This window comes from Hypomesus transpacificus, chromosome 13 (genome assembly GCF_021917145.1).
Source record: "Hypomesus transpacificus isolate Combined female chromosome 13, fHypTra1, whole genome shotgun sequence".
Lineage (NCBI taxonomy): Eukaryota > Metazoa > Chordata > Actinopteri > Osmeriformes > Osmeridae > Hypomesus > Hypomesus transpacificus.
In genome coordinates, this window is record NC_061072.1 from 8,046,979 (window position 1) to 8,071,515 (window position 24,537).

The 24,537-nt window shown below is 46.4% G+C and overlaps 1 protein-coding gene across 1 annotated transcript in view; it reads right to left on the minus strand.

Moving 5' to 3' along the window:
* Nucleotides 1-1,059: 1,059 nt before the first annotated feature.
* Nucleotides 1,060-24,537, minus strand: part of rhbdl1 (rhomboid, veinlet-like 1 (Drosophila)) — a 39,700-nt gene continuing 16,222 nt past the window's right edge. The window contains exons 3-8 of the mRNA XM_047031744.1: nt 22,726-22,950; nt 21,167-21,315; nt 20,405-20,517; nt 7,829-7,929; nt 5,282-5,342; nt 1,060-4,617 (exon numbers count right to left, since the gene is read on the minus strand). Of these exons, the coding sequence (XP_046887700.1) occupies nt 4,346-4,617; nt 5,282-5,342; nt 7,829-7,929; nt 20,405-20,517; nt 21,167-21,315; nt 22,726-22,950 (921 nt within the window). The 3' untranslated portion in view covers nt 1,060-4,345. The remainder of the gene's footprint in view (nt 4,618-5,281; nt 5,343-7,828; nt 7,930-20,404; nt 20,518-21,166; nt 21,316-22,725; nt 22,951-24,537) is intronic.

The window sequence follows — 24,537 nt, forward strand, 5'->3', positions numbered from 1 at the left end:
TTTTTTGTCTTGTAAACGCTGTATCTGTACAACCTCTGGTCTAAATTTGAAGGCTAATCCTCCAAAGCTTGGCACCATTTCATCAAAGCGAGACAGCCAGTGAACTCTACTACAGCAGCACAGAGGTTACCATGTACCAGACGGTGTCCATTAAACACCTCTGCCAAGTTCTGTTTTCTAAATCTTCTCTAATAGTCAGCAGTAATGAACGTAAGCTTTGATAAGAAATATGATAGCACTCCTGTGCAGTTGTCGGATAGTTGAAAGTTGGTTCATACAATATCACTTCCTTTTAACTCATCCTAAACACGGAAAAGTTGAGTGAGAAAAGGTATGCGCTGGTTTGCTTCTTTTGCCTCTTATTGAAAATAGAGTAACAGTTATCTGTCAGCTGAGTTACAGTATCCTGCTTCATACAGCTTATTGTAAAAGCAGGCCTATCCCATTTTCAAGTAATTCACCATTGAAACACACACACACACACGACACACGCATACACACACCCAAACAGGGAGAAAGCGATCTGCCAGTTCACAACAATGGCAGCATGTTCCTATCAAGCTTGGTTGATATACTCCACACTTGCCACACAAATTTAGATTCAGGTGCTGCTGTGACTTCTCAAACCGATGACCTGTATAGTTGCAGATGCTCAGCAGAGCTGCCATCTAACCCATTGCTTAGTTTTGAATGTGTCGACACACTATGTCACAAGGCAATAGGCGTAACAGCACAATGGATTGGGATATGGAGGTTATACCTATCGAAGCATAAAATAAAGTATGGCACTATAACTTATGGCACGAATACACATGTCAGTTTACCACATTACAGAAAGTGCACAAAAGCTCACCTATGACAAAACACAGGAATATATGGAGTATTTAGTACAGTAGTAACAGTTATCAGAGAAATCTCAAGTATGTTTGCTACAAAGACATGTTGCATTTTGAAACAGACAAGCACAGAAAAAGTTAAATGAACATGGAAATTGTCTTTGAAAAGGCCCATAGACTAAATAGAGTCTGTAAAGCAGGGTTTAAAAGATCCATGAAATATTACAGGCAGACTGGGCGCTATGTTGGTCCCATTTCCATAGGGTGAAGAGAAAAAAAAAAGGTCAACATTGATAAGTGATTATATGGTTACAATTAAACCCTCAAATGTAAAGCTATTGAATTGGAACATACCAACTCAAAAGAATGGGGGGTGGGGGTCAGCAGCATTGTTTTAATGGATCAGATGGTATAGCTCGCTGCCTATTCTACACATGCTATTCCTTACCGGGCTTCCCCAATCGGCCCAATTCGTCACTCAAACACCGCAATTAAATCAGCATCATGCAACCTGTCAGGTTTACTTATTAAAAAATACGTTTTGTTTACAGCTTAGCTCAGGGTCCTAGTAAAACAACACAGTAACAGCCATACATCATTGTGACACTGGGGGCGTTGTGATGTGCACGCGACAAGATATGAAGGCACACGCAGCTGCTTTACAGCTCCAGCTGTGTTTTATGGGTAGTGCCACCTCCATTCCTCCTTCCCTGTCTTCCCCCTCTCTCTCTCCCCCCATTTCTCACAGGCGCACACTGGCATCATCCAAAGCTGTCACATTTATCAGATGGTAGATGGCAGTTGCTCCTCCATCACATTTTATATATATATGTGTTGTTGTGTATGTGTGTGTGTATATATATATATACACACATCCTAGATCCACTGCTACTATGCGAGGAGTGGGAGAGTTTAAGAAATAAGGCGGCAAAGTCTCTTGATCCAACTCAAAGCCAGGTAATTTGGCTTAAAGATTAATAAACTCATAAACCACTCCAGCAGACTCTGCATCTGGTTCATTAAGATACACGCGCTTCTCATTTCCCGTGATTCTTCCACATACACAGGCAGTGTTGTGAGACAGAGGGGGAAAGACAAACATTTTCATGAATTCTGTGACTTGAGCCCGCGTTATTATGAGGATAACAAAGGTCGCCGGCACACTTTGCTCCGTCATTAGACCAGTGTGTTGTATCTTTACTGGGATGACAGGAGAGTGGTGCTTATTCACTGTTGTTTTCTATCAACCCCCCAAGTCATTCCGAATTAATATCTGGAAAGGGGTTCTATATTGGAGTTCCTTAATTTGGGATTTTATAAAAACATAGCAGTTGTTCGCTGCTAGCCCTTTATCGACCCCAACACATTTTTATCATCATGCCACGGAATTAATTCCCCCAGGCATGAGGCTAACTTAATTCAATAAACGAAGTTCTCAAATTCGTTTTTTCACTGGATGGCTTTTGTTTTTGTGAAAAGGATAATGTTTTCGACCAAATGTAAATATTGACATTTAGATAACTTTTCCAAAGCAGTCAGAAACCACAAAGATTAATTTACTAATTGGAACTTTAAAGAAAAAAGAAGATTTAGTATCAGTTATGGAATTTCAAATGTAGTCAAAAGGTCCTTAATTTAGTCTATGAGATCATTTGTGACAAGTCACTCGTAAGTATTTGTCATTACCAAAAGACAGGGAAGGACATGGAATCTGCAACTGTGTCGTGAAGCTGTGGCTAAATATCTAGCAGCCCAGTTATAAAGATGTTTCTAACTACATGAAAAAAACACTATAACTTGCCTTCTGAGAGACAGACTAGAGTTTAGCAGGCGTGTACTTGCAGAAACAATAATTTGGCTTTTTTATCCTGTATCATCAGTCTCGTTTCAGACCATATACCCTTATTGAAGGACAAACGTTCACTGATGCATACTAGCAATCCGCTGATTTTTTCCACAGAAGACCATTTTCACCTCAGCCGTTGAGTTGGTTCTTCTATGGCTTTTACTGTAAAGCACTAAGATTTATAAAGTCAAGCAAACTTCGGTCATTTGTGTGTTATCGTAATAACCAGGGATTTCTGCACAGAGATTACGTTCTGAGGATGAAAGCCATACTGTTGTAACTAATCAGAAGAACAATCATCGCATTAAGCCTGCACCATTTGAAACATTTTCTTTTATAAGGAAAAACAATAAAAAATAAATATTTTCTTAATTATGAACATATACACATCCACTATCAAGAAACCCCCTCAGAAAGGTTAACACTCATTTGTATAGGTACATTCCTTTACAAAAGTATACAGTCCCTAAGATTGAGACACTGAGGTATAGACTGGTCTTTTTGCCAGACCCCAATGTCTACTAGGACACAAAGGTCGGAGGTCAAAGGTCGAAGGAAGATGCTGACAAGTCCTTGCCATCCCCGGTTAGCTGGGCCTGTTGGATTGAGAATAGCGTCCCATGTATATGTCTCTTCGTTTTTTTCCTGCCCTGACTTACACAAGTCGGCAGTGGTTCTTAAAAATGGCGTAACTGAAGCAGCTACTTACAAGTTGTGTTTAGAGTGTTGACAAAACTCAGCTCAGCAGTATCCGTTGTTGATGACAATGAGGTAAAAGATGTGCTAGCATGGTGCATTAGCAGGCTAGTGGTCAGCAGGTTAGTAGTTAATGGATCGTGGGCTAGTTGTGGCTAGTGACTAGCAGCTAGCACATAGCAGGTTAGAAGCTAAATGACAGCAGGTGTGTGGCTAGCAGGTTAGTGACTTGCAAGTTAGTAGCTTATGACTAGCAGGCTACTGGCTAATGACTAGCAGGCTACTGGCTAATGACTAGCATCTCACTTGCTGGCATCTGTGGTGATGGTAAGGGGCAATACATAAAAATAAAAAAAATCCCTTTTCTTTTTTTTGCCCCTACATCTCTGTCATTTCCATTCACATATTTCCCAACTTCTTCTCTGCTTCTAATATATAATACCTTTTCTTACCCACAGTGCAGGTTAGATATAGTGTTGTGGTATATGAAGACTGGCAGAAGTAGAACTCTCCAGGTAACTGAAAACCATAAACACTACAGATCCCTCGGGGATGGCAAACTGATTCTGCACATATCAGAGAGCATGATGGGGAAAGTCTCTCTTACGGGTTTGACCTCGAGGTTTATGAAGCTCGATGATGTTTACAACATTTAAATGTGGTGAGACTTTTTACACGGCAACTCAGGGAGGAGCCTTCACCTGGACTTGTTGCTACGGTAATCCCTTTTCTAATGACAGGCGTCTTACTTGGAACTTTTTGATCATCCTTTTTTTGAATGGGGGGATTCTTGTTCTGTACAAGTAGAATTTCAATGATTTACCGTGTTGTGAATGTTTCGTGTGTGAGCAGGCGGTGGCGGGTGAGAGTGGTTGAGTGATAAAAGGGGGCATCGGGCTCTCAATGCTCAGTGGAAACCGGAATGACAAGGGGGCGGAGCAACGTGGATGAAGTGGGACGGCCTTCTTCAGGGAGGGGGCGGGATCTGTACCCCCAGCAGCTCGTAGGCGAAGATGTTCCAGAAGATGGCGAAGAGGAGGAAGGTGATGAAGGAGAAGACGATGACCCACCAGGAGCACTGCTTCTGCAGACTCTCCTCGTAGCTGCGCAGGATGAGCAGACCCATGCTGATGCCCACCACCGCCCCCGACAGGTGAGCCATGAAGCTGGGTTGGGGCCCCGAGGAGGGCAGGGGCGGAGAGAAACGCAGCCACACGGCCCGGCCCACCTCCGAACTCACTGCCACGCAGAGAAGGAGAGAAGAGCAGGGAGGGAACACGCTCAGCGAGGTGTCGGAGGGCGTGGAGGGATTAGAGGGGGTGTGGGAGGGAAAGAGTACGACTGGAGTCAAGTGGGGATTCCAGTCACAGCGGAGACTAAAGCTAGGATTATTGCGAGGCCTCTACTTACAGTGCAGTCAGGCTGGGGATGAGATAATGGATATATGGTGGCGTTGACTAGGTTTGCGTGGGAGAGAGCTGCTCAAACGTGGTCTAGTTGAGGCTAAGGCATGATGGAGTGAGGCACTGGCCAGATGGGGGGGACATATTGCTCACTAATGAAAGTCATAGTGAGTTAGCCCCATGTGGTGTAAAAGGCCACAGAGTATGACTAACATACTTAGAAAACAACACTGCATATTTGTAACCAGCCAGTCACTCACCCCCACACATTAAAATGCCTACACAAAGAACTCATCATCCTGCTCATTTTTAGACCAGGTAAGTCAATTAGACAATGTGTAAGTGCATCGACATCTACTGCAGATGAAACAAAGCCATACGTTTCATTAGTGGGGGAATCTCTTCAAAGAAAACATCATTTATTTGATCCTAGTCAAACACACAAACACCATATCAGTACTGTAAAGGTCTTTGAGAGCAGAGAAAAGAAGTGAACTTACTGCACACCAACGCTAGAATCATTCGCAGGAGCTTGTATGGACACCGCATCCCTGCCCAGTTCTAGAACACAAAGGGGGAGACATGAGGTCCAAAAACCAGCATATTCACAGCTCACACCTTACAGGACCTGTGGATGAGGGTCCTCGGCTACTGGGACATTTGTTTGAGCACAGAGCAATCCTACATACCCATACAGGGAGTCACAGGCACCTATATGAGACAGAGATATGATTATCCTCCTGGCTGCTTTCCATTGACAGAGTCCACCTCAGTGGCATTCCATTCATCTGGGCTAAAATGTCTTCATGGAGGGTGAGAACAGGCCGCTAAAATCCCATGTGATTCTCCCGGGATGAAAACTAAAATGGCCCTGGCTTTTAGAATAACACGTTCATTTGCCGTGATGAATAATTGCACCAATCACGTGGCTCTTCCTTAGTCATCTGCACTGTGAGGAATGGGAGCATTCTTGTTTTTCTCCCCGCGGTGGAAGGCAAGCTGAGTGCCAGGCATGGAAGATGGAAGATGCAGAAAGAAAGTCAATAAAGAAGGACTTTTACTGTATGAACCATTCACCAGCCATATGTTTGTTATGACAGGGGAAAAACTGGTCCCATAAAAGTGCAATAATTCCCACAAATAAATGAAAGGTGTCAGAAGAAGGAGATATCAACAAATCAGAGTGAGAGGCTGTATATATCTAAACACTTTAGTGACTTTGGGTGTTTTGAATGTGAGCTTTACTTTCACACCCCTAGTTTTTGACAGAATCCCATACATTTACATTTAGTCATTTAGCAGACACTCTTATCCAGAGCGACTTAAAGTAAGTACAGGGACATTCCCCCCGAGGCAAGTAGGGTGAAGTGCCTTACCCAGGGACACAACGTCATTTTTGCACGGCCAGGAATCAAACCGGCAACCTTCTGATCGGCAGCCTGATTCCCTAACCGCTCAGCCATCTGACCTTTTGGGTCAGGAGACGTGCGCACACATGCTTCTTACTGATCGTGTGCTCGCCGCTGCAGAGAGCAGGATATGACACGGCTCACAAGGTGGTACAAAGCCACACCCCCTATATTTATCGTCGATGAAAGCTTTTTTTTTTGGACACACTTTCATCGCTGGCTTTTAAGAGCCTTGGAATGTGAAATCTGAACTTGAGTGTGCTTTGGTTTTGAAGGAGAGGAATATGATGAACAAACAGCACTAAGGCGTAGACACACACACACACACTCACTTTCTCTAACAAAAACACTCACATGGAGACTGGCAGCGGTGCATATAAAATTCATTTCAACCTGGTTGAGTAGATAACACTATGTTTCCCATGAAAAATGAGTCTGACTGTAAAGTAAAGTATCTGCTCCGGGTCCCCAGAGAGGGATAGGGAAGCCGGCTACGCAGAACTGAAGAGATACTCCCCAGTCAAAACCTGCAGATTAAAAACTGTTTGTCGATAAAGCTTCATGACAGACAAAAGTGGCGGTTTGCTGAGGGTGTTCTGTAAAGGAAGCCATTTTTCAAACTAAAAGTCTAAACTCGCCAGAGCATAAGGAGAACATGTTTTTGAAAAGCAACGACACGAAGAGCACCAAAAAAACATTGTGTCTTCGGGCGTGTCACAAGCATACGTCAACATCGTGGATGCTGCTTTTGGGCCAGTTGATCCATTCTGATTCATATGTTAACTGGCATCTCCTTTGGCCTTAGAGAAGGTCTATGCTAGTGACAATGATTCATCAGATCTCACACAGGGCTGAATCTTCTTGATAGAATGTGTTGAGACATTTCATTTTCAAGCCTGCTAACCAAAGCACTCAAACACTCTTGCACCACACAGACACATTTTCTCACAAACACAGACGCATGAGTGCATTTTCGCACAACATGTACACATGCGTAGTGTGTGATCGCACATCTTGTTTTTTGGATGTGCAGACATTTCACAGACCAATTTCTCAGGGAGTATTGAAGGACATTTTCTTAGCTTGTACTATCTGTGGATTGAAATGTTGCACTTCTAAACAAGACAGCAACATGCGACTAAAGAGGCTGGCCGTTTATAACAGCTCCAAAAGGATGTAAAGAGAGAAGAATGAGAATAATCTGAACAATGTTTGAAACTGAAAATGTTCCATAGCCTCAATCAGAACCTTAATTTGAGTTCCCCAATCATCTGCTACTAAAGCTTTTTTTGTCGACACATCATGGTGAGGTCATGGAGGTCTTGGAATTTTCCATGGCTCTCTTCCAAAGAGTGCTTGCTAGCCGGCTATGAAAATCCCTATCTCATCATATCAATATAGACCCACGGCTCTGTGTGGTCTTTCAACCAAACCCCATCCCACTCACACCTGCTGAGGTCCGCAAAGGGTTTCTGTGAACGTAGCGAGAGAGGAACTAAAAACAGAAGGACCGTGGGATGCTGCATAGTAGATCTCAGTCTGAGGGGACGGCTCTGACATTGTGTCCTTCCACTGATACTGTTATCAAGCGTCACGATGGAGGCGATGATGATGATGATGATGATGGGGACTTGTTACCATGACAACGTTGGCCAGATGCGCTGAGCACAGAGCGTAGACCCCCCCGGAGCCCCCCACCACTGGAGCACGCATGTCTGTAATGGACACCGTCAGGGAACCTGGAGAGAGGAAGAGGAGGGGAGAAGAGAGAGAGAGACAAGGGGGGTTTTAAGACGATAGGCAGATGAGGAGAGAGAGACATGAAGAGGGGGTGGGGGGTGTAGAGGAAGAGAAGGAGAGAGTGAGCCAGAGAGGGTAGAGAGAAAGAGGGATGAATAGAAAGAAAGAGAGAAAGAAAGATATCAAAAACGAGGTGAAAAGAATTGTGTGCAATCCAAATGCAGGGATTACATCGGAGGAGATTTGTGTGTGTGTGAGAGAGAGAGAGAGAGAGAGAGAGAGAGAGAGAGAGAAAGAGAGAAAGAGAGAGAGAGAGAGAGAGAGAGAGAGAGAGAGAGAGAGAGAGAGAGAGAGAGAGAGAGAGAGAGAGAGAGAGAGAGAGAGAAAGAAAGAGAGAGAGATGGAGGCAGGGAGAGGAGAAAAGACAGAGGAGACAGGGTTAGACTGGGTTATTCAACACACTGCAGCTTAAGTCACCTTCCTCCAAGCATTTCCGAAAACCCCACCATGACAAGCCTCCAGTCTTTGGGAGTCTAGCGGCGCTGCATCAGCTGACCTTCACATGCTCCCTTTCAAATCAAGCTCTCTCTCCGTCTCTCTCTCTCTCTCTGTTTCTCTCTCTCTCTCTCTCTCTCTCTCTCTCTGTTTCTCCCTCTCTGTTTCTCTCTCTCTCACACACACACACAAGTAAACACACATTGTTCAGCACATTCCCCCACAGCACACTTTGTTCAAACTAAGGTCTTCATCATCATCACCGTCGTCATAAAGCCTGTCCTTTCACATTCATGACGATTATCTCCACATCCCAGACTCCACAGACACCTTCCCACAGCATTATCTCCTCACGCCAGGGTGGGCGAGCGAGGATGGCCTATCTACAATACTGTCTCTCACTTGTGCCAGAGTATTATGATTCATAAATGTACTTTCAAAACCATGAATGTTTCTCTCAGCTTCTGTTTACAAAACGGATGAAAGCGAACAGGAAGTCAGACTAATCAAGGAAGAAACTAATCATGTTAGCACTTCCTGTGTGAGGCAAATGGTCACGGCAAACTCTAAATGATAACTTGTAACTATGTAAGGGGAAGTATGTGACAGGGATATATAAAATGAGATACTATAGTTTGCCCATAAGAACGTCAAGGAGTGTATTGACGAGTCTAATCTGGGATATGTACGCAATGGCTGCGAGCCCATTTTAAGAGAGACCGCAGTCATAAAAAGATTGTTACATTGTGGCGACTCTGCTAATACAAATGTCAGCGCTAATGCAAACGATGGCCACACATGGAGAGTGCTGTGGAATTACATGGTCATTACATTAAGAAGGTGAAGAGCCAATAAACCGCCTTCTTTTTCCTTGGAAATCACTTGAGTTCTCACAGTTTAAGCTCCAACGTGTCTGCAAATAAGAAAGTGGACAGCTTGACCTCAATCAATTGTTTGTCAACATGTTTAACCAAACGTCGCCCACAATGCAGATAAGGGACATGACAATACACTGTAGTCACCATGACGACCAATACGTCTGGTGACATTTCCTACGAATTGACCCAGAATTTCAAGGAGGAAATCACTGTGGTCATTGCCTGTGACAGAAGCCATGGCTGATTATGCAAATTAGCCGATAAAGGGAGTCAGATGGCTGAGCGGTGAGGGAGTCGGGCTAGTAATCAGAAGGTTGCCGGATCGATTCCCCGCCCCGCCAATATGACGTTGTGTCCTTGGGCAAGGCACTTCACCCTACTTGCCTCGGGGGGAATGTCCCTGTACTTACTGTGAGTCGCTCTGGATAAGAGCGTCTGCTAAATGACTAAATGTAAATGTGGATAAGAACAGAGATATTCCAACACTGTGACTAAGTGAATGTTACCTGTTTTTTGACTAAATGTAAATGTAAAGGGGTGAGGAAGGGCTGATAAAACAAAAACTTATCTTTTTAATCACAAGAGTTTTCTGAAGTTGCCATCTTAGATCTGTAATGCATGTTTCATTCATATGGTGGCTGTGCACGCGTGTGTGTGTGCGTGGAATGCAAACGTATGTGTGTGCGAATGCGTTTGCGTGTGGGTGCGTGCATATATGGTGTGTGTGTGTGTGTGGGTGCGTGCATATATGGTGTGTGTGTGTGTGTGTGTGTGTGTGGGTGCATGCATATATGGTGTGTGTGTGTGTGTGTGTGGGTGCATGCATATATGGTGTGTGTGTGTGTGTGTGTGTGGGTGGGTGGGTGGGTGCATGCATATATGGTGTGTGTGTGTGTGTGGGTGCATGCATATATGGTGTGTGTGTGTGTGTGGGTGCATGCATATATGGTGTGTGTGTGGGTGCATGCATATATGGTGTGTGTGTGTGTGTGTGTTGCAGTGTGGACCAAAGAGAATGAAATGCTCCTTAAAGAGTGCCCTGTCAGCCAATAGCTACAGTGATGATCATGGGATGACAGATGGTAATCGGAGTGTGTTTCCTGAGCCATTTATCCCTCTCTCGCAGACACTTGCGGGTCTATTTTACATGGATTTATGAGGATCTGAAGGTTCATGAAGTGGATGCTGCAGCTGACGATTTGTAAAGATTCATGGTTTCCCATTTTAGTGGTTCCAAGACGCAGCAATCACACACTGTGCCTTATGCGCGCTCTGATCTCTTCGAAGCACAGAGAAATTGAATCACATTTTTTTATTAACAGCTCTCAGAGGTTTTTATAAAGGTCTACGTAAAATACTCCAACATGTAAGAGAGTTGACGATTAATTTACTACTTTAGTGCAGAATTTAATGACTGGAGATGTCTTCAAAGACCATCTTCCAAGCAATTTTTATTCCAAGCAAGTTTATTAGACAGGCTAACAAGGCTTTCACACCCCATCTCAACTGAAAATCTTCAATCAAGCAAACAGCTGTTCATCCGGGCTCTGAATTCGCTCTCCAACACCGGTGGTTCACGCAGTTAAGCTGACTGAACTGCCCCACCAGCCTTCCGAATCTAGCAGCATCAGGGTGTGCTGTTACGACACCACGCCATAGTTAGCGCCGGGGCTGTGCCGTCTCCACACATGTCTGGCACTGATCAGCAATGGGATATGATTGGACGTTCCAGCTGTGAGAAGGGGGGAGTGCGGGTGGGGTGGGTGGGGGCAGATCCGGAGGTGACAGAGGAAGGCAGGAAGGATCCAAAGGGAGGACAGAAGCGTTCTAGTTGCTTCCTCCCCTACTCTGATGCTAGCACAGCTTTGGCCAAGGGGCTCTAGATATGAATACTAACCAAGTCTGTCATCTGCTCTCTCCTGCTTGTGGGGGATTTGAGATTTAGGGATATCTCACTCAGCAGGAGCCCAGACGTGACGTCCCAGATTATTTATTTCCTCACGGAGTTGGCAGTTTGCCGTTCATGCACAGATATTTCATTCTTCGAAATTCTGGAGGCATCATCAACTTCCCTCTGCTGTTCGAGTGTGTGTGTGTGTGTACTCATGTACACATGCATGGCATTGTAAATAAAAACACCAAGGCTTGCATAAATACCTTGAAACCATAATCCCTGAGTCAGTGTTTCAAATGGACCTCCTCCTGCCATCCTATCTAACCGAACATGGCACAGAGGAACGGTCAAGCTGCCAAGGAGCCGGTGGGCAAAATGTTGCACGTTTTAGCTGCTGGTGTCTTGAACCCCACATAGGGGGGGGGGGGGGCTGATTCCACAGCCAGGCCCTTGCAAAACCCTGAGGCGACGTTGATCTGAAACAGCGAGTAAACGGCCAACCTGGCCAGAACACAGAACACAGCACACAGCAGAGAAAATATCTCTCTAATCCTGGCACAATATAGCCAAGCATGCCTCTGCAAACACCTCGCGGATTCGTCTGTATGTGGAAACATCTGCTGCTCTGCCACGCATGCGAATGGCTGAGCAGCTTTTAGGAATGGTCCGGTTCAGTGGAAGAACAGAGATTCAAGCGCTTCAGTATTTTGCCGGGCGACATTATTGGAATGGATGGAATAACAGATAAGGATATTGGCTAGAGTGGACTGAAGGGAAAACCTGTTCAGCTCGTGCAACATGGCCCTGACACACAGGTACTAAGGAACTGTTAGCATGCACAACACAGAACATTAACATGGCCCTGACACAGGTACCAAGGAACTGTTAGCATGCACAACACAGAACATTAACATGGCCCTGACACAGGTACCAAGGAACTGTTAGCATGCACAACACAGAACATTAATGGGCACAGCAGGCTGTCCTGGTGGAACGGTCAATAAGTGAATCAGGAAGGGGCACTGCAAGGACAATGAGTGGTGATTTATTCATGTGATTCACGTACTTTGTAGGACTCTCTACAGTCACATGGCAATCACGCTCAGTGCTGAACACTGTCAGTCGTTTCGGAGGCTGACAGAGGTCTTTTTGTTTGAATAGGATAACATGCAGTTCTTGTCAGCGGTCCATTTCCAATCATATCTAATGGTTGTTTAATTACTGTACAGTTTTTTGACATTCAGTGTGTCTGTACCATTGTCTGAACTCCACGAAGGTTCAAGCTCCCAAATAACACCCCTATCAGATTTATTTAATTAAGTTCTTAATATTCACATATCAAAATAGATGTTAGTAATCTTAACTTAAGTGCAGGTGAATGTGTGTCACACTGCATGATCAATAAAATGTTTCTTCTTAAATCAAGTTGCTCGAAAAGTGTCTTTAGAGTGTGTGGCTATCGCTATCCTCTAAAAGCACTGTTTTGTTTTGTGTTCAGGGTGCCGTGTTTGAGCGCAGTCTCTCTATAGCGATCTATCCTGTATGCATTCAATCTCCTCCCCGCACCCTCATGTGCTGCAGTCAGCACTCTCCCCGCTCACAAGACTACCTCAGCCTCTCCTGCCTAATAAACTATAGGAAACGCCTGATCAGATTTATTTACCAAGCACAAATACGGAGAGGGAGGGAGAGTGGGACGGAGGGAAGGATGAGAAAGGGAGTGAGTTAGTGGGAGAGAGAGAGAGAGAGAGAGAGAGAGAGAGAGAGAGAGAGAGAGAGAGAGAGAGAGAGAGAGAGAGAGAGAGAGAGAGAGAGAAGGAGGGTAACGATTTTTTATCCTTGTACATTCTGTGTTGGAGCTTGTGTTTGAGCTTGTGTGAGAGGAGACGGAGACAGACGGAGAGACAGACGGAGAGACAGAAGGGAGAGATAGGGAGGGAGGAAGAGAGAGACAGAACGGAGAGATAGGGAGGGAGGAAGAGAGAGAACAGAGCAAGAGAGAAAGACGGAGACAGAGAGAAAGAGGAGAGAAGGAGGTGAAACTCCAAAGGCAGGGTGCAGGTCTGTGTTCCACTGCTGGGTGGAGGGTTGAACCTCAGTCAGACCAGTCAGAAGCACCCAGGTGTTTCATCGGCCCAGGTAAAGTGCAAGTTACACCGCCTTACAAGACATTCATGAATCAGCCCACTGTTTGCAGTCAACAGCAAGGTTGGAGGCAGGAGACGTCTCTGGGTGAGCATCTACTTGATCTCAAATCGCTCCCAGGAACTAAGGGGTCGTCCGCTTGATGACAGGAGCTCAAAACGCGGTTTTAAATTCCCCTCGGGATGCGCGTGAACAAAATCAAAAAGCAAATCCACCTAGAGAGTGGTCTCCAACCCTGGTCCTCAGGGACCCCCTGTCCTACATGTTTTAGATGTTTCCCTGTGCCAACACACCTGATTTAAATGCATGCTCATTATCAGGCTTAGATAAAGACCCATTCATTTGAATCAGGTGTGTTGGCACAGGGAAACATCTAAAACATGTAGGGCAGGGGGTCCCTGAGGACCAGGGTTGGAGACCACAGCTTTAGAGTAAAGCTAACCCCTGTGATGTCAGCATGACGTCGTGTGAACGGCTCGCTCTGCAGACGTGGTCCTGTCCCCCCGAACACAGAGCAGGCGTGGTCCTGGCCCCCCGAACACAGAGCAGATGTGTGGTGGATGAATGAGGAGGCTCCGACATGAAAGATGACAGGACGAGGTCATGCAGGGACTCCTGTGTCCCTGTCCCGTCACCTGGTAGGTGAGGCGGGGGGGGGGGGGGGGACAGAGAGAAGGTGTCATGCCTGGAGAAGAGCCATCTGTCTCTGGAGTTTGTCTCCTACCTTATCCTCTGCTTGATGTGGCTATAACTCCAAAAGGTCATTTACTCGAGTGGCGTCCATTTTCAAGTCTCATTTTAACTCTAATAGCCCTGTCAGTCTGGGAAAGACTGTGTAGGAAATATGGAACACCTGGATAGAGATGAAGGCTGTCGTCAGCTGGCAGCCTTCCCTGTTCTTTCAGGGGCAAAAGGAGATGAAATCTTCTCTTTTTGTGTTTTTTTGTTGGGGCACGGGGAATGGGATGATCGACAATCATTCCTCGTCCAATCAACCGCGCTTCGTCTCCCCCGACTCTGCGTTGGTGCAGTGCAGAAAGAAGAGATTAGATTGTAGTCCAGAGAATGGCTTGGATGAACCGTCTGAAGTCCATTTGCTCATCCCCAGAAGACCCCAGTCCTCAAATGTCAGACAGAGAGCCCAGAGGAAACCCAGGAAAGATCAAACGGAAACCAGACGCTGAGATCAGTGCTCATCCACCTGCGTGTCATCACACGGCGCCGCTGTCATCACACTGCGCCGGAGTGCCGTCACAAAGCAGACAGGAAGGTCAACAACACCTCCCAGTCCAAAAACACACAGACAGGCACACACACACACACACCAGTGGGGTACTCAAGCATCAAATTTCATCTCAGCACCCCAAAAAATTATAATAATAAAAAAATATAAATGATTATTGTTTATTATCATTTGATGCTGGTAGTTCATGAAGAAAGAGACATCCTTAGTTTTTTCATTCATTCATTCAATATTTTGCATAATAATACATAAATGAATTGTTATCCAGTGAAATTAAGGATTTATTAGCAAGGGGGTTTAGCACTTTTGCAAGGCACTGTACTGTATTCATGTCACATTCTCATTGGGGGCTGAGCACCCCTAAAAGACTGATCCTAGAATCGCCCCTGACACAAGCACAGACAGACACACACACACACACACACACACAGACAGACAGACAGACAGACAGACACAGACAGACAAAAAAGACACCATAGCATCAGGGCCGGCTCCTCCCCCAGGCTCTAAGGGGAACAATCAAATTGATCAACTTCGCACTTTGTTAAAACAGTCCAGTCCGCAGACTCCTTGCCCTTGGTCCGTACCCAGATTGATTTGGTTTATTCTATCACTTCTGCTCCATCCAAATTTGCCAGGCGGGGAAAAAATATGATAATATTTATGTTTCCCCAGAGCACAGGGGGCCTGAGGGAAAATCAATAGATCCCTGAAGTCACCTTACTTCACTGTGTCCGAGAGGAAAAGGCTTCTACCAGCATCCACCAACACATGACAGATGGCCTAATCACATCTGACCTCTGACCGGGTGTTTGTGTGTAGGTGTGTGTGTTTGTGTAAAATATATGATGAGAGAGAGCATATCAGGAGAAATTTGAGTGATTAATTGGTTTAAATGTTTTATGGCTCAAGTGTGTGACTGTCTTGTTGGTAACTTTCTTTGTATGCGTGTGTGCATGCATGCGAGTGCGTGACAAAATGTTTGACTGTGTGGGAATGTGTGTATGTGGTAAGCTTGAGTAGTTGTCGTGTGTGTATATTTGGATAGTGTGTGTGGTGTTATTGTTACAGTGTGTGTGGATTCCCCTCACGACTGATTAGATCTTCAGTCACGATTGCTTTCCTGCCAATGGACACAAAAGATGACGTTGTCTGAAAACGGCTGATTTCCAAAACATTCCCAACAAAAAGGCCATTTTACTAGTCCTGTGCTGAGGCTCTTTAGAATAACAACCTTGAATTTAATTACACATTCTCATTTAATTAGATCTTAAGGACCTGGATCAGACAGGACCAAACTGAGTTGAGCAAAGACTATCTCACAACATGGCTGTCACACTGTAAACCACAGAGAAGCTTCCGGTAGTACAATATGTGTCTCTTTATGTGTGTGCCATTATATTTATGTGTTCGTTTATATTGCGCGTGCCATTATATTTATGTGTGTGTTTATATTGCGCGTTTTGTGCGTGTGCCCGTCTTTGTGTGTGCCTGTGTGTGTCTGCCAGTTAGCTAGTCGGTCAGTGTGTGTGTGTGTGTGTGTGTGTGTGTGTGTGTGTGGTTGGCTGGGCAAGGTATGAGCAGGATACCACATGAGGTAGGGTTAACCGAGCACTCTCCCAGCCCAGGTCCTGTGGAGGCAGGCTGGGGAGATTACCATAATCACACCAAGGTCACCCCGCCCCCTCCCTTCTCCCCGGCACCAGGGGACTTCTGAGGAGGAGTTTACAGGGCCACCGGGCCAGACTCCGTAAACCACACAGAGGCTACTTTACAATATCAGGAACTAATGCTAGAGGAACATACCACAGAAACCTGTCTCCGGGGCCTGGGGTTACCGGGCGTAAGGAGAGAGGTAGCCAAGCACCGTCAGAAACAAACAAGCGCAGCGGAAAGAACCGAAAGAGCAAGAAGTCTAGTTGTTATTCCGTGGGGCAGAACTGACGCCAAGATGACAGCCATGGAATCCACTTACTAATTCACCGTGGGCCAATAAAACCACTGTGCTTGTTCCATATTCATATAGCAGGAGTCACAGGGAGGGAGTCAGGGCTGGACTGTGAGTCACAGCCTGGAGTCACAGGGAGGGAGTCAGGGCTGGAGTGTGAGTCACAGCCTGGAGTCACAGGGAGGGAGTCAGGGCTGGAGTGTGAGTCACAGCCTGGAGTCACAGCCATCCCTGGCACTCGGGGTGATTTATCAAGCCTTCGGTTCAATGCTACTGCTCTCTCCTGTTCTATTCCTATGGCTCTCCACCATCTCCCCTCACCCTCCATCACTCACCATCTATCTCTCCATGCCTCTCTCTCCCTTCTCTCCCCCTCCCCCTCCCCCTCCCCCCCTCCCCTCCCCTCCCCCCCTCCCCTCCCCTCCCCTCCCCTCCCCTCCCCTCCCCTCCCCTCCCCTCCCCTCCCCTCCCCTCCCCCTCCCTCCCTCTCTCTCCCTCTCTCTCCCTTCTCTCCCCCTCCCTCTCCCTCTCCCTCTCCCTCTCCCTCTCCCTCTCCCTCTCTCCCCCTCCTTTCTCTCCCTCTCCACTCTTCCTGCCCAGGTCTTGATTGTCTCAGTAGTTTCCCAGGTCTTGATTGTCTCAGTAGTTTCCCAGGTCTTGATTGTCTCAGTAGTTTCCCAGGGCTTGGCTGTCTCAGTAGTTTCCCAGGTCTTGATTGTCTCAGTAGTTTCCCAGGGCTTGGCTGTCTTCCCTGGCGGAGCAGCAGCTGCAGAGGAGAGGGAGTGTGCTGCTCCGCTGGGCCTGGGTTTCCCTTCAGCCTCGACAGGAAGTCCCAGACCAGACCCACTCTGCAGCCCTCAAAGACAATCACACAAACAAGGTGCGACACGGCTAAGCATTCTGGGAGTTGGAGATAGACTTCAGAACTGCGATTCGAACAGTGGCGCAGGTTCTATCTTGCAACGAGTATACGTTTTTTTTTTTCTAAAGCATTGCCCTTCATAGAAATTGAAAATCAATGGCTTCTTAGATAGTAATAATTCTTTCAGGCTTTCCCCTTGTTTTTATCACATTGTTGTCTGGATGCCTGGAAGAATGTTACAGAATCAAACCCATTAAAAGGGGCCTCAGTGATGGACCGAGTCATTACTACCATGAAGAAGCAGCCTCGAAGGGAGACCATATTTCTATTTATTGTTCAAGTGGATGTATTGATTGGTGAGCTATGGATTTTCCCCAAATTAAAGCAGCCTTCCGAGCCTTTAAGTTGGACAGAATGGCCGTCATGTTTCCAGAAAATAACATCAAGGTTTAATTAGTTTCTCGCTATAGGTTCATAAGCCAAGGTCCACTGCTTTTAATTAAGCAATCAGATCTCCGAGAATGCGCAGAGGCTACAGTATAAAGTTGCTAATGGCGGACCAATATGCAGTGACTGGATGTGAAGGAGCTGTTCCGTCGACAGCAGGAGTGTAATCCTCACATTCCCAGGAAATAAATGCACCTGATATCCAAGGTCCAGTCAGTGAACCATCATATTCTTCCTCTTGGCAGTGAAATGCATGTAAAGTATCTTGTTTTCCTGAGCGTGACCCTGGAGGGGCAGGGGGATGTGGAGGAGAGGCCTTCTCAGTGACCAGGGCCATGAAGGTTGCATCCAGAGATGCAGAGGAAGACGAATGAATCAAAAGCAAACGTTTCAATTGAATTGAACTAAATTCCATAAAGATTTGTATACGTACATGCGCATACACAATAATCATACACATATATAGGCATACACACCCACACGGACGCACACACTCTTACACACACACACACACAGCAGGTATCTGTGAATGTAACCACAGAGCACGACTAAGCCTTGGCAGCTCTGCTGCTTTACAAGAACAACAAACAAATCCTGATATGATTTAACTCATATGCAAGACGGTACAGAACATGAATATAAACATGAGAAATAGACTGAAGAAAAAATAAAAGTTATTATTTTCAGTAATCTGGACCCCTGGGCAATTTCATCCACAATCCACAAAATCATCCACAAACATCAGACGTTGACAGAGGGGAGCGTTCTGGGAACTGAAATGAATCCAAGCAGAGAAAGTCACAAGGTTTAATCTCACTGACGTTCGGAGGAACTTGGAGAAGGCACAACCACACACACACACAACCACACACACACACACAACCACACACACGCACTAAAATTCCAAAACAGAAAAAAGCACTGAAAAAAATGATGTGATTATTAATATCATCCAGAAACCAACAGTATGTAAAAAAAAGTTATGAAAGGGGTTGAAATGAACATTCGAAAACACACACGATTAATTAAAACGACGCTAGACCTTTCAACTTTGCTGTATCGCAACTGGCATGAAAAGAGTCGAAATTCAGCTGCACAGAGACAACAGCGGCCAGAGGCAGAGATCCCATTGGCTCACATTCACTGCCGTCTCCCCCTCCATTGGCTCACATTCACTCCCGTCTCCCCCTCCATTGGCTCACATTCACTCCCGTCTCCCCCTCCGTTTGATGCCCGTCTTTACTTTCATGCCAAAACACGCGTGCCCGAGGCAGGAGGAGTCTTCATCCCCCTCCCCTGGAGTCTGAAGCCAGGCTGCGTGACCCCGTCGACCTCTCACATGGAAGTTAAACCCCCCCAGTTATCCAGCTCCTTCGCTGTCCATTTGCGGTCTCCACATAATTAGCCAGAGCCAAACGAGAGGAGCACCTGTGAGTTTGACCCCCTGCAGAGCGTTGTGGACCCCCAGGCGTGCGCCCCACGCCTGCTTCAAACACATCCTCCGCCTTGTCGACCCCCTGCCTCTGACCCCCGCCTCGTCGACCCCCTGCCTCTGACCCCCGCCTCGTTGGGTTTAAGGCTGCATTACAAATCCCAGCATCTCAACTGCGCTTAGGTTAATACCCAGGAGAGGAAGCTGGAAATACTCCACTTTCCATCTTTCTTTCTCACTCTCTATATCTCCCTCTCTCTCGCTCTCTCTCGCTCTCTCTCTCTCTCTCTCTCGTTCCTCCTCTCAGTCTGTCATCATCGTAAAAAATAAATCAAAGCTACAATAATTCATGAGCAGAAACAAAATGTGTGTATGTGTCAGTGTGTGTGCATTTGTGTGTGTGTGTGCGCTTCAGTGAGTGAGAAAAAGTAAGAGGAATTTGTGGTAAGGAGTTTAACCCAGCTTAGGAGAAGAAGAGGAGAAGACAAGAAATGCTGAAAAGTTACTGGGAGAGACTTACATATTGACTGGATTGTGATTTTGATGGAAAAACTAGGAAAATCAAGTTAGCGAATTTAAAGGAATTGATCACTCAATGTGAATTACCGACTGTGCCTGTGACAGCAATCTAATAACAGTCACCCAGTGATGAACGACATCACCACCAATAGCCTGCAAAGCAGAGTTGAAAAGAGGAGGTACAAGCATTTCTGTTGCTGCTCTTCGACACGAGGCTTGGCCTCCAACAGCCTCACAACCCCCCTCCCAACTCCAACAGCCTCACAACCCCCCTCCCAACTCCAACAGCCTCACAACCCCCCCCCCCCTCCCAGCTCCAACAGCCTCCAACCCCCCCCCCCCCTCCCATACGCTGCACGCGTATTTCAGTAGCAAATCACTGGACCAGAACACTGCTAAACAAAACTGCTGACACGACGCAGAACTTTAACTAACCTAATGAATGACTAATGAAATAAACAACTAGCACAAAGTACAAACACCCCTCAGAACTGCTGCTACGACAGTGCAGCGCAGTATAATTCTGTTCAATTAACTGAATCCCAAAGGAAATTTAAGACACAGCACAGTACACATGAACTGCAGGACAGAGCCGGCTGTGTGTCACTCACCGGCCAGCACCCCGGCCATGTAGAGCAGGCTGATCCTCAGGATGCCATGAACCATCTCCAGGGGAACACCGATCATCAGCTGGAGCAGAGCGTTGAAGCCCAGCTGCTCCAGCCTGGAGGAAAGGGGGGCAGAGGATAGAGGGGCAGGACAGAGGGGAACAGGGCAGGGCAAAGGGGGGGGAGGAAAGGGTGGAGAGAGAGAGGCGGGCACTGGGATTGAATGACAATGAATAATGTGGAATGATTCCATCAAAGTCATCACTGCTACTCTGTTCATCGGTCTACAGTAGGGGTCTACAGTAGGGGTCTACAGTAGGGGTCTACAGTAGGGGTCTACAGTAGGGGTCTACAGTAGGGGTCTACAGGCAGCCATCAATCTAACACATGCCATTAGCCGTCGACAGCAGATCAATTGCTGTGGTGTGGTGTCACACAGCTTAATATATTGGGGTGTGTGTGGTGTGTGTGTGGTGTGTGTGGTGTGTGTGGTGTGTACGGTATGTATGTGGTGTGTGTGGTGTGGCGAAGGGGGAAAAAAGATGCGTTTGTCTGTCCAACCCGTGGCATCTGCAAAAACTGTAACAACATTGCATCGCAGCCTGTGTGCCACAGCCCTTTAGTGCGTATATACTATATAGGTCTTACATGGCCTTTAGCGGGGGAGTTTAACTTGCAACCTCATAATCTGCAGTCCAATGTTGAAGCGATCCCTAGCATGTCAGCTGACTCACACAGAAAAGGATGAAGCAGCGCGTCTCTCACCCCACGTGCATGAACATGTAGCTGAAGAAGCGCCAGACCTGGGCACGGTGGCCAGGGTGGTACACCAGGGGGCTCTTCATGAAGTCTGGCTGGTAGGTCTGCAGGACCCACTTGTTCAGCATTATCCCGTAGCACATGAACACGATGATCTGGAGAGAGAGAGGGAGGGAGGGAGATAGAGAGAGGTAGAGGTAGAGTGTAAGAGAGAGAGAGAGGTAGAGTGTGAGAGAGAGAGAGAGAGAGAGAGAGAGAGAGAGAGAGAGAGAGAGAGAGAGAGAGAGGTAGAGGTAGAGTGTGAGAGACAGACAGAGAGAGAGAGAGAGAGAGAGAGAGAGAGAGAGAGAGAGAGAGAGAGAGGTAGAGTGTGAGAGACAGACAGAGAGAGAGAGAGAGAGAGAGAGAGAGAGAGAGAGAGAGAGAGAGAGAGAGAGAGAGAGAGAGAAGGAGGTGAAACTCCAAAGGCAGGGTGCAGGAGTGTTTGAAAGAGACAGATGATACTCAATTCCCACCCACGTCTTTTCGCTCTGACACAATCATCATAACCTCCAATTATGTGGATGGCTATCATGAAAGCCGAGAAATTGTCTCTGCCAAGAAACAAACTGTTCTTCAGTTTACAAATGTTGTGAGATGTTTCTCCCTCCTCCTTCCTCCCTCTTCTCTCATATGTCATAGTAAGACTCTCTTTTATCGGCACAGCCAGTCAGCTACCATTCAGAACGACACACACACACACACACACACACGCTTCGACATTAGGCGGGTTCATATCCCAATGAATCATCATCATCACCTCGAACCTCGACGATAGCTGACAGTCATCATCGTATGCTCTGTTGTCATTACAGACCGTTTCACCCGAGTCTTTAAGAGCACTTAGGGTACTTGGCTTTTCTCCTGAATACCAAAGCACTCGTGAGATGGGGGGGGGGGGGAGCAGCGGGGGGGGAGCAGCAGCGGGGGCTAGAGCTGCAGCCCACTCTCTCCCAGCTCCAGTCTTGCATCGGGGGCAGAGCTGCAGTCCACTCTCTCCCAGCTCCAGTCCTGCAGGACCGCAGCACTGCCCACTTTCTCCTTTTACTGTGTAATTGGCCAATTAATGCCGTTTAGTTGGCCGGAGAGCTCAGTGACCTGGATTTCTTGTTCTTAATCAGGAACTGAATGGAATTTAAGCAAACGGATGCTCCAGGCTAGACACTGAAGCCTTGTTTATATATCGGAATCCGAATCAAAAACGGTTTATATATGTACCTTTAGTTTAGTTAGACCACGCATTTAAGTTTTAGTTTTAAGATTCCTATATGTTTAATGTATGCACCTTCCAGCCAAAGTAAATTCCTAGTCTGTGCAAACTTTCATGGCGATTAAAACCCTTTCTGATTCTGATATGTATGGCTATTTTACTGGTTCTCAACCAGTTTGCCCACAGTTGGAGCTAAGGTTGTTATTGTGTCACCCACAGACTTGAGATACCAGGGCTCTTACAGGGCCCCAGAAGCACTCAGGAAGCCTGTTGAAACCCTGCCAGTCCTGAGTGGGTAAGTGGTGTTCCCTCCTACCTGGATGATGGTGATGATGGCCATGAAGATGGGCGGTGGGCACAGGCGGTTCTGGTGGAAGTACCAGCGTCGGTCCGTCTCACACGGCAGGATCTCATAGGCCACGTAGCGCACAAAGCGCTTGTACACGCCCAGGCCCGTCTCGTCCAATAGGATCTCTCGTTGCAGCGTGCGGCGGCCGTTGGCGATGGCCCGTCGGAAACTGCTGGAGCGCTTGCTGCTCATCTGCGGAGGGAGAGATGGAGCGAGAGACACAGGATTTGAAACATTTCCAAACAAATCGCTGTCATCGGCTGTCATGGTTGTGAATGTCTATTTTAAATGATAAAACCAAGCTTTGTGAGAGTAGAACCCTTGATTCAGGCGTGTTCCCGTCTTCTAAAGCACAGTTTTAAATGAACTAGACCACACCTGAACCTACGAAATGTCACAGGCTGTAACAAAGTCTTTAAAAACCGCCGACTGCTCTCTCCAAAACAAAGAGAATCTCAATTTTCCAGGCTTCCGTAAGAGAAGAGGAAAAGACACAGAGGCAAACCAGCACCCTTGAAGTGCTCGGTGCTAAAAGGAGACAGGATTATTTCAGCACAGTTTTGACAGGAACACATGGTTCTTCTATTCAAGTTGGAGGGAAACGTGATTTTGCCTTCAAGGGAAGCACCCGGGTGTTCAGGGGAGAGATGGGTGACAGGTTCCTATTATCATACACACTCCAGATTTGCTTAGTGAGCAGTATATCAGCACAGCTGTAGGCTAGCATGACACAACTCCCTTCATGAAACGAGCGCCATGTTTTCTTTTAATGAACCGCCCAGGGGGGAAGAGCTCAGGTGCCACCAATACAGACAGCTAAGGAATTAGCCCAGAAGCTACACTAGTGTAGCTGTAGTGTTTGACTAAGCGGAATTCATAAGATAGATATTACATCACGCTATCCATCAGTGGCAGTTCTAGACTAATTTTACTGAAGGGGGCCAGTGTTTAATCAGAGGGGCACATTCAAAAACGGAAACAAATGATATTTTAACATAAAATAATTAAATTTTGCTTGACTCAGGCTCTGACTTTCCCTCTTCCAGCTCTCTCAATACCTTGATATGTTTCTCAAACTGGGGCAAAAAAGGCTGCAAAGTCCCTTCCTCGTTTCATGATGACTACTAGAAGAAGTAAAATGTGTAAAAAATGTTTAAAAAAATGTTTAAAAACATTTTTCCAGGGGTACTGGCCCCTGTAGGCCCCCGTGTAGACCGCCCCTGCTATCCATAGCCTATCTTTATCTTCTATCAATAATACAAATATAAAATATTAAACAAAGACATTTCCAGAAATGATTAAACAATAAGAAGAAATGTCCCAAATTTAGGCTATAGCCTGAACATATTTTAATCCTGTTGCCTATCGAGTTAACTTTGAATCTTAATACATTTCTAATTAACGAAAACCTGTCCACGATCAGTTAACCTGCCAGGAACTCAACTGACGGCTATGGAATACGACACAAGACACTGCAAACATGAGGTAATCAAAGAGCTCAAATAAATTATTCTACGCCAACAGACAGATGCAATATGGCGGCCCGTGGTGCAGCTGCGCTGCAGACCCATCCTGTCCCTCGGGACCCAGCAGCTGAAACAGAGCAACCACAACTCATTAGGCTCAGCTATGTGCAGCCTCATGGCTTGGGGGAGATTGATAATGAAATAATTCACCGACGCAAAATTTACATATGCTAAATGAAATAAACACCGCTGATGACGAATGAATAAATGAGACCAGACAAACGGCCGAGCACATGGGTCCGCCGTGGAGGAC